The sequence below is a fragment of the Magallana gigas genome, chromosome 1 (assembly GCF_963853765.1).
Source record: "Magallana gigas chromosome 1, xbMagGiga1.1, whole genome shotgun sequence".
In the NCBI taxonomy this organism is placed as follows: domain Eukaryota; kingdom Metazoa; phylum Mollusca; class Bivalvia; order Ostreida; family Ostreidae; genus Magallana; species Magallana gigas.
The window spans coordinates 1805328-1816462 of record NC_088853.1 but is presented as its reverse complement, the minus strand read 5'-3'; the positions used below and the strand labels follow the sequence as shown (position 1 = coordinate 1816462).

General features: G+C 38.5%; 1 protein-coding gene and 1 long non-coding RNA gene across 2 annotated transcripts in view; one reads left to right on the top strand and one right to left on the bottom strand.

The window, feature by feature from the left end:
- Positions 1-11135, bottom strand: part of LOC117687312 (talin) — a 105171-nt gene that overhangs the window by 53447 nt on the left and 40589 nt on the right. The window contains 11 exon segments of the mRNA XM_066078783.1: positions 1143-1248; positions 1462-1566; positions 1697-1882; positions 2265-2381; positions 8079-8191; positions 8311-8492; positions 8930-9090; positions 9092-9244; positions 9609-9830; positions 10081-10230; positions 10897-11067. Of these exon segments, the coding sequence (XP_065934855.1) occupies positions 1143-1248; positions 1462-1566; positions 1697-1882; positions 2265-2381; positions 8079-8191; positions 8311-8492; positions 8930-9090; positions 9092-9244; positions 9609-9830; positions 10081-10230; positions 10897-11067 (1666 nt within the window).
- Positions 3024-4368, top strand: LOC136273002 (uncharacterized). Its single transcript, XR_010711125.1, has 2 exons — positions 3024-3250; positions 3749-4368. It is a non-coding gene; the product is annotated as an uncharacterized lncRNA (long non-coding RNA).

The following is an 11135-nucleotide window of genomic DNA, read 5'->3' as shown; positions in this document are numbered from 1 at the left end:
AGAATATATCTCTAGAGTATAAGCCTTGTCTCGAATATGCAGGCAGTGACATTTCTCCTTATTATGAAATACATTCACAGTAATTCAGTCATCCGGGTCAGTTACAGACCCTAACAGGGTTTGGTTGCTTCCAACTAGTGCTGTCTTTGTATAAAAATTAAAGTTTCTTTTTTCTGATACAAAAGACATCTGGACAAAATACACCAAAATAAAAGGGAAGCCAAAAAAAATCAAAACATGACACTGTAAGCTCAATACCTCCTTCTGCGGGTTGGACCACTAAAAGAAAACGAAGTCAGATATATATCTACACAGCACCATGCCCATAATCACAAGCCCAGTATGGGCATTATCAGTTATCACAAGCCCACTTTGGGCATTATCATTAATCACAAGCCCACGTTGGGCATTATAAGAAATCATAAGTCCACTTTGGGGATCGTCCATGAATACTATTACTGACCCACACATTTTCTAACCCAGACATTAAATGACTCCATCCTTGGCTCCTATTCTATGCATTGTTCCCAAAATGATTACTTCATATAAATTTAACTTCTTAAATATAACTTCCCAATAAATTGTTGCTCTTGAATTTTACTTTTCATTGAATTTCAATTCCAACAAATTCCACATCTTCTTACTTTCTTTAACATTAACTACTGTAATTTTACTTCAAAATAAATTTTACTAAGAATTTAATACAATTTTTTTCTGCTTTGCATTTAATATATCTACATTATGCAATATCTTGAGTTTTAAAAATGCTGCAAATTGTCTTATCTGTAATCTTTCAAAAAATTTGCTATCTGTTTTAAAATTGTGAAAAAATAATAATAAATTCTTAAAACCTTTTCCTCTCATGCATATCATAATTCATATATACATGTATCAAAACAATCACCAATAGATTTTACTTTTAAAAAAGTACCATATAAAATATAAATCTACAAAAATTGACAAATAATAAAATTTGAATGCTATGCATATATGAGATAGATACGGTACGACAGAGCAGAATATCATGAAGTTGATGCGTCGGCTGTTGCTATGTTAACAGTGACACAGGGCTATAATTATTACATGTATAATGCCTACACATCACACCCCTAATCTTGTGACAGGAATTATCAGTTACATACCTTTAATAAGTTCAGAGCAGTGTACGATTTCCTGTACGGACACTGCGACTTGGTGCGCACGTGCTGCTAGTGTCTGCTTGGCCTCCTGGGAAGGTTTCTGGACCACCTGAAAAATAGCCGGGGAAAAAGGTGGTAAGATAACAGAGTCAGAGGCCCCACATTTCTGCACCAATCCTTCCTCACATATCAAAAGCTTTAATAAACTTGATGTTTTGAATATTCTATTACTGACTTAATGCACACAGTGTGCTAACTGTGAACATTGTGCTGACACCACACATTGTGCTGGGTATGTGCACACTGTGTTCTGTACACTTACCGTGCTGACCTGCTCCAGTAGATCTTTGTAGACAACAGCACAGTTCTTGCCGGCTGCTATCGTCTTCTGTCGGACTTCTGTTGTCTCTGCAGTGCTGGCTGTGCCCTGTCAACACACAGAAACATCAATATTCTTAACATTTTTTGGAAATTCAGTTTCAAGGAAATGTAAATTTGTGGACAATGATCTTATATGTTTTACATTGTACTCGAATCTCTAGCAGAATATAACATACCCTGCATGTTGCCAGTAAATCAAAGATGGCCTTGCGTCCCATGTTGGCACAGATGATGACGTCCTCTTGGCGACCCGAGTTCCCAGCAGCCACTGCTTTTGCGGTTGCCGTGGTGATAGGTTTGGTCAGTCGGATCAGATCTTCTGCCATTGCTTTCTTCTCTGGCAAGGTTCCAGCCTCGTACGACTATGAAAGAAAATATCAAACAGTACAATGTCTGTTGATGAAGGAGAAAAAACATAAATTGGGAAATAACCATTGGACTTTAGTCGGATTACCCCTGGATAATCTTAACCTCCTGTCCTATGGCCTCTATGGTAGACTCCAGGGCCTGAGTTACCTGTATTTATACCTGTAGTTACCTGTGTATCAGTGTATTACCTTAACCTCCTGTCCTATGGCCTCTATGGTAGACTCCAGGGCCCGAGTTACCTGTATTTATACCTGTAGTTACCTGTGTATATTCAGTGTATTACCTTAACCTCCTGTCCTATGGCCTCTATGGTAGACTCCAGGGCCCGAGTTACCTGTATTTGTACCTGTAGTTACCTGTGTATCAGTGTATTACCTTAACCTCCTGTCCTATGGCTTCTATGGTAGACTCCAGGGCCCGAGTTCCCCGCGCGGCCTCATCCTCCACGGTCTTCACCGTCTTCAGTAACGATGTCACGTTGGTCACCATCACCTGGAGGGGAGATTGATATTAACAGTTTACTTCATCTGTTGTTTTACACATACTCTCATTTTCAATGATAAGTGACTGTTTTCATTAACAACTTATCATACATCCTGATTTCTGCTAATTTTCTTTTTTTTCATATTTTTATACTACAAAAACAAATTCTGATAAGGCAGGTCAGACAAAACTTTTTAAAACAATATTTCCTTACCTAATGATGTTTTTTTTAAGTGTTTGAATACATTTATGACTTGGTAATACTGTTTTTATTTGATGACTATTAACACAAACTTCTACAATATTGTTTATCTTTGAATGTCATAACCATCCTTCACCTCGATCCAAATCAAACACGTTTCTATGAACAATTATTTTTAATTAACACAGACATGTTATACAGAGTCAAGCAAGATAAGTAAATAATAACAAGATATACAAGGCTTCCATATCTAACACAGATCATAATACATTAATGGTCACAACATGGAGATATCCTTATTCAGCCCTACCTATGACATCAATTACACTATCAAATTAAATAAAATATTCATTGAGACATGAGTTTTTCTTACTTCAGACTTATTAAAAGGAAAAGCATTTGAATTCTTCATGCAAGAGTTGTCTTTCTTATCAAATGGGTCAATGTACCTGTGACAATCACTGTTCATATCGAACACACCCGATTTTATTTTTCCCATAATTCTTTGCAACGTGCTTGGCCGACGCTAACAATAGGCGCTAAGTTATACCCGGCCGAGCTGTCCAGCGATTAAGACGTGCTTAGTGTGTGAAGGGGGTATCGTGGTAGAAGCCTGTGTGGCATGTTTTAGTTTCACAAGTTCAGCATTTGACGCGGACACGGATAGCTGACCGTGGTAAGTATTTATTTAGTTTGGTGTAGTTTATTTGTAAATTTTTGCCTTTTTATTAGTATTACGCAGTCGTCCTATAAAGTCACCTTGACCATTGTTCACTGTAGAGTTACCTGTGTGTTCACTGATGTGTGACTTTAGCGAGAGTGTTTAAATGGAATTCGTCTTTTTCTATAGTACAGTTTTTGCTATTGCTGTATAAAGAAACGGTGATTTAAAGGGCTATTTTCTATGCGTTATTTTATTTTACAATTTATTGTCACTTTTTCCACTTAACTACTTGGGCGGAAGTGCGTCACCGGAAGTCTCAGACGCCATATTGTTTACTGTAAACAAATAACTTAGTTACCATATACTTACAATATTTTGAGATGTTGCCTTTAATATAATACTATTTATACATTATCAAAGTTTGATACTATCAGTGAGATACTTATATGATGTATTATACAATATTGTTTTTATTATGGTGTTATGGTGTCACTTGTACACTTATTGTAGTGTCATATTGTTGATGTTGAGAAGATGATGATGTTATGGTGAAGTCGATGACGATGCGATGTTCATGTTGATGACGACGATGATGATGATGGTCATGTCGATGATGATGGTGTAGATGATGTCGTTCATGGTGATGTCGATGGCGATGTGATGGTGATGTCGATGACGATGAGATGTTGATGACGACGATGATGTTATGGTGATGATGACGACGACGATGATGATGGTCATGTCGATGAAGATGATGTAGATGATGTCGTTCATGGTGACGTCGGTGATGATTATGAAGTAGATGATTATGGTGATGACGATGATGTCTTTTATGATTATGGTGTTGTAGGCGATGATGTTGACGATAGTGTCGATGATTATGATGGCGATGGTGATGATGATGATTGTGGTGACGAAACTATTCTAGTTGTGGTTGTCCGTAGTTGGTCCAGGACTACAGCCCCGGAGATTCGGACACTCTTCTAATTTATTTTTGGTCATTTGTATAAACATCATATTTTTTCTTGTTGAGTGAAAGTTGTGTGAGTGTTTGTGTGGTTTAGTGTTTATATTTCTATCTTTTCTTTCTTTCTCTTATTTTTTTTGTTATTAAATTTTGTTAAATTTAAGATGTCTTGTTGTTGTTTGGAGTAGCCTCCGCTCATCCCGTTACAGTACCTTAAAGCTTAGCCTAACCCAATGAAACAAGGTTTTCTTGTCTGAACAATGCATTGTCTTTCTAATCAAATAGGTCAATGTACCTTAAAGCTTAGCCTAACACAATGAAACAAGGTTTGTTTGTCTGAACAATGCTTGGTTTGAGATGAAATCACAAGCTTGTATGAACAGGGGGACACAATGCAGGTGTCTGGAGATTTCTGCATGTCCCAGCCTCATGCTCTCAACAGAAGCTTGCAGGGAGGTTTAATGCTACAGGCCTCAAACTCCAACATCCTGCCTCTCAGCTAAACTTAAGGTGGCCAAATGGTCAGATGTACTGTCAAGTTATTTTATAGCCACATTTTTAGATATATAAATTCATGCTTATTTCTATATTTTTTCTCCAAATCCTTTTTTTTAATGTTAATTATAGAGATCTTCTCTTCCTGAGGTTTGAAATGGTACACAAATTACAAAATAGCCACCATTTTATAACATTACCAACAGGTTTTTCTTTTCGAGTGAATCAAGCCGATGGTCAAGTTCCCCGAGTATGAGAGGCAAAATGATTTGGTAGTTCACGCAGCTCATATAATTATTTGTACTCAATTCAAATTCTTGAGTTAAAATATTTAGCAGCTTACTGTTTCCACTGACAAATCATGATATGTATAGGAGCCCTGTGCTGGCTATAACCACCACAGGGAGTGATATGAGCTGGAAACAACATTGTTACTGCAACACAAACATGTTACACCAAACTGTGCTCATTTCTTCCCATCAAGAAAGCACTGCAAAACTAATCCTCGACAATAGCTTTACTGCTTTTCCAATTCCCAAAAAATCTTATACTTTAAACTACCAGGTAAAAATGTGAAACTTTAAACTACCAGGTAAATTTACAATGTCCAGTCAGTAAAAAGGTAGTGTGTCAACAATAATTTGTAGTCATATGCTGATTGAGTGTACAGTGCAAGTCGGTAAAAGGTAGTGTGTCAACAATAATTTGTAGTCATTTGCTAATTGAGTGTACAGTGCAAGTCGGTAAAAGGTAGTGTGTCAACCATAAATTGTAGTCATATGCTGATTGAGTGTACAGTGCAAGTAGGTAAAAGGTAGTGTGTCAACAATAATTTGTAGTCATATGCTGATTGAGTGTACAGTGCAAGTCGGTAAAAGGTAGTGTGTCACCAATAATTTGTAGTCATATGCTGATTGAGTGTACAGTGCAAGTCGGTAAAAGGTAGTGTGTCAACAATAATTTGTAGTCATATGCTGATTGAGTGTACAGTGCAAGTCGGTAAAAGGTAGTGTGTCAACAATAATTTGTAGTCATATGCTGATTGAGTGTACAGTGCAAGTCGGTAAAAGGTAGTGTGTCAACAATAATTTGTAGTCATATGCTAATTGAGTGTACAGTGCAAGTCGGTAAAAGGTAGTGTGTCAACAATAATTTGTAGTCATATGCTAATTGAGTGTACAGTGCAAGTCGGTAAAAGGTAGTGTGTCAACAATAATTTGTAGTCATTTGCTAATTGAGTGTACAGTGCAAGTCGGTAAAAGGTAGTGTGTCAACAATAATTTGTAGACATATGCTAATTGAGTGTACAGTGCAAGTCGGTAAAAGGTAGTGTGTCAACAATAATTTGTAGTCATATGCTAATTGAGTGTACAGTGCAAGTCGGTAAAAGGTAGTGTGTCAACAATAATTTGTAGTCATTTGCTAATTGAGTGTACAGTGCAAGTCGGTAAAAGGTAGTGTGTCAACAATAATTTGTAGACATATGCTAATTGAGTGTACAGTGCAAGTCGGTAAAAGGTAGTGTGTCAACAATAATTTGTAGTCATATGCTGATTGAGTGTACAGTGCAAGTCGGTAAAAGGTAGTGTGTCAACAAAATTTTGTAGTCATATGCTGATTGAGTGTACAGTGCAAGTCGGTAAAAGGTAGTGTGTCAACAATAATTTGTAGACATATGCTAATTGAGTGTACAGTGCAAGTCGGTAAAAGGTAGTGTGTCAACAATAATTTGTAGTCATATGCTGATTGAGTGTACAGTGCAAGTCGGTAAAAGGTAGTGTGTCAACAATAATTTGTAGTCATATGCTGATTGAGTGTACAGTGCAAGTCGGTAAAAGGTAGTGTGTCAACAATAATTTGTAGACATATGCTAATTGAGTGTACAGTGCAAGTCGGTAAAAGGTAGTGTGTCAACAATAATTTGTAGTCATATGCTGATTGAGTGTACAGTGCAAGTCGGTAAAAGGTAGTGTGTCAACAATAATTTGTAGACATATGCTAATTGAGTGTACAGTGTAAGTCGGTAAAAGGTAGTGTGTCAACAATAATTTGTAGTCATATGCTGATTGAGTGTACAGTGCAAGTCGGTAAAAGGTAGTGTGTCAACAATAATTTGTAGACATATGCTAATTGAGTGTACAGTGCAAGTCGGTAAAAGGTAGTGTGTCAACAATAATTTGTAGACATATGCTAATTGAGTGTACAGTGCAAGTCGGTAAAAGGTAGTGTGTCACCAATAATTTGTAGTCATTTGCTAATTGAGTGTACAGTGCAAGTCGGTAAAAGGTAGTGTGTCAACAATAATTTGTAGTCATATGCTAATTGAGTGTACAGTGCAAGTCGGTAATAGAAACATTGGAGGAAAGGGGTGAACATGTTTTAGCAATAATTAATCCCCATGTAGAAATTTTCTGTAACTTGCAGGAAGAAATTAACACAGTTGTCACTAGTAGCCTGGTCAATGGTTCAGTGTGAAACAGGGGGATGGTTTCTATGGAAACACCAATTCAAATGCAATCTGTTGTTTCTTAAATCTCAAACCTCTACAGGATTTCAAAAATTCAATTTATAATGATAGAAGCTCTCACAAAGTCATTAATCACAACATTCAAAATTTTTCTTCTTTTTTTTTAAAATTGTTTCATTACCAGCTCTTGTTTTTGTAAATTGTCAACAGCACTAGAACAGAGAAATATCATCCAATCAGATGGCTCAAAATTTTAACTGCACTCAGTACATGCTGGAAACATAGATAGTATACCCGTCCGGCAAACCCTCGATCAGGGAGTCTGTCTTCTGTAAAATCACACGACTCCACAAATCAGACAACAGTTAACTTAACAATTATATCTATCAACGCCTAGGCGGCCTTTGTCAAATTATACTGTATATATTTCTTCCAATTAAGAAATAAAAAAAATATTTATGCACAGAAAACTTTTCAATTTTTAAACCTGTTTAAAATTGACTTAAAAAAAACCCAACTTTATCTACATTTTGAATGCTGAAAAATCATTGCTAATAAAAAGTTAAGTTGTTTGAAATAATGATTAGCAGAAAAGGTTTATAATCATAGACCTGGGCTACTCCAATAATTGATTGCCAGAAGAGGTTTTTCCATAGAAGAAGAGAGTGCATTACATCACTACACCACAACACTACCATCTCATCAAGGTTAAAGTTCTAACACAAGGTCAACCCTCCGTCCTTATGTTACAGTAATTCACTAACCAACATTTTGAGCATTTATATAAGAAATATATAAAGCAAATATTTTCAAAACTTTTTGAGTTTAAATAAAAAATAATAAACAAAGGTTTTAAAAAACTTCGGTCAAGGTTAAATGAAAATAAGAAATAATGTTGAATTTTGACTGACCTTGGCAGACTCTTTGAGGGTCATTATTGCCGGATCAGAGACGTTTTTGCCGGAGGCGTTCTTGGTAGCGCTGATCAGATCATAGAGTGCGGAAGCCACATCCTTCACCGTTAATTATCATCACCTGAAAACAAGCTTACTCAGTTATTTCCCTCTTGAAAATTTGATCACTTTGGCAAATTAATTGATTCAACACCTTCATCGTTACAATGCCAAGTTATAAGCCACGTACAGGAGCCTGGTTGGTTAGATCTGAGTAAGGCTGCGCCAAGTTTGACGACATCTGCGAGTTTGGTGATGGTTTTGACGGCCTGTTGAGCGGCCCCGGTGAGTGTTTCCTAATCTGAGGCGGCGCCCTGTACCAACTTCTTGGTCTCCTCTACCAAAGCCTTCGCCGTTTTTAGGATATCCTCTCTATAAGTGGTTACAAAAATAAATATCGTGGAATCATTAAACTTTGTGGGGGACAATTTCCATGCATTACTTTCATGAGTTATTTCATACCTACAATAGGAAGTATGACTCTATAACCCTTATTCATTAATGGATGAGAGGTACCCACAAACTCCACGAAAATTGATCCACCACAAAATCTAATGATTCTTCAGTATGAGACAACTATTGGAGTGGATCAGTGGGTGGGGGTATTGAGGACTATTTGTCAGTGGGTGGGGGTATTGAGGACTATTTGTCAGTGGGTGGGGGTATTGAGGACTATTTGTTAGTGGGTGGGGGTATTGAGGACTATTTGTCAGTGGGTGGGGGTATTGAGGACTATCTGTCAGTGGGTGGGGGCATTGAGGACTATTTGTCAGTGGGTGGGGGTATTGAGGACTATTTGTCCCATTTACCTGTGGCTGGCGAAACTGTCATCTTCCTCAGTACACAGAGTTCCGGCGGTGGCAAACATAATGGTGGTGTCCAGATCAGCAATGATTCCGCTCACCGCGCTCGCCGCATTGATACAGGCCTGGGTACCGCGAGACCCTGACTGTAGTGTTGCTAGAACAAAAGGCCACCTTCTCACTGACGCTGCGGGCATGGTCCTGGAGGTCGCGTCTCGCGTATGTGTCGTGTAGGTCGCCCTGGACTTTGCCGGCGTCCTGTACCAGCTCCACACAGCTCTTACCCAGGTCTTGGACCGTCGTACGGATGCGATTCGCAATCTACAGATAGACCAACAAAATATATAACAATGAAATCAATGGAAATCTACAGACCCAACATAATGGATTTCTCAGAGATCTGTTAAATATTATGGTAGCAATTACACTGATTATAAAGCCAGCATCTTTGGTTTCAAGGGAATTTCCCATTAAAAATTCAATATTCAGCTAGACAGGAAAAATGTTTGAATCAAAATAAAACCAAATGAACACTTTTTCATGCAGATAACCATATTCTTGACTTAACAGTACACAGAGCACACAATATTCATCCAAATTTGTCTACAAAACAGTTTTAAAGTAACAGATAAACTAATAAACTAGGAACCACCAGACATTGTAACAGACTTGTGACTCCACTTACATCCTGACTGTTGGAAGTTGCGGCGGCATTTGCAGAGTTACTGGCCAACACATCGTAGTCTCGTGTCAGCTGATTGGCCAGTCGCCCGAGGTCGCCCGGGTTCACCCCCGCCTTGCCCACCATCTCCTGCGTCGTCATGGCGATCTTCTTGGCCAGACTGACCATGTTGGACAGGTACTCCACGAAAGACATCCCCTCCCTCACCATTGCCTGCTCGTCCGTCTGTAACCATAGAAACAAAAGGGTGTCAATATTGTAAACACAGACTCCTTTATTTGATAGACCTTATTATGTTACACCGATATGTATCCAAAATGTTCATAATGGCATAAGTTTGTTAAAATTTCATGATTTTAAAAAATTAAAGTCGATCAAATTCTTCCTCCAGTGCCACTATCAACACAATATTGGGGACTTTAAACAGAGCAAATTTTGGAGGAAAGAAGGTCCTTTATGTAAAGATTGTACCTACCTTAGTGATTGATTTGGTGAGTTTTTCTATCATACTGTTGACTACGCCGGCCTGTGAGGCGGCCTCCTCCAGAGATTGTAACAGGTCCTGTACGACGTCCATTGTGTTGTCTGCTGCTGTGTCAATGTTATCATGGGTGTGCTTAGGGGCCTACAACATAAAACAAGATATTGTAGTCTACAGAAGATCCGTGCACACACTTGTCTATTGTAAGGATTTGCTATGAAGTCCAGACTTAAACATGCCTCCTCTTTTTATCTTATGATACTCTAACCTCTCTATCTTATCTTTGGGTTGCCTCCACCTCCTATCTTAAGGTACACTCTCCTTTTATAATAAGGTACACACTCCCTCTTTTTTCTTTAAGCTCATTCCTCTTCTCTCTTAATGTACACCTACCTAGGGTTGCCTACCCCTTTTATCTTTAGGTTCACTACTCATTCTACCTTAAGGTACACTCACCCTTCTGTCTTCAGGTACAACCCTCGCTTCCATCTTAAGGTACACTCCCCCTTCCATCTTAAGGTACACTCCCCCTTCCATCTTAAGGTACATCCCTCCCTTCCATCTTAAGGTACACTTCCCCCTTCTAATTTCTATCTTAAGGTAATTCTCCCTTCTATCTTAAGGTACACTCCCCCTTCCATCTTAAGGGACACCCCCCCCCTTCCATCTTAAGGTACACTCCCCCTTCTATCTTAAGGTACATCCCTACCTCCCTTCCATCTTAAGGTATACTCTCCCTTCCATCTTGAGGTACACTTCCCCCATTCTATCTTAAGGTACATTATCCCTTCTATCTTAAGGTACACCTACATTAGGGTTGCCTCCCCCTTCCTTACAGGAGTACATGAACTGAAGTGCCGACTCGGCCACGGTCTTAGTCAGGTCCAGGATGTGGGTCTGTTGTTTGGAGTTCTGGATAAGCGAGGCGGCGCCTACAGCACCGTCCGAGAGTGGGCCAAAGTAGCTGGCCATCATTGTCACCTATAGATAAAGGGGAACTTTAAAAGTTAGTACTTACCTCTGTGTACATTGTGCTAACAAAAGGCATG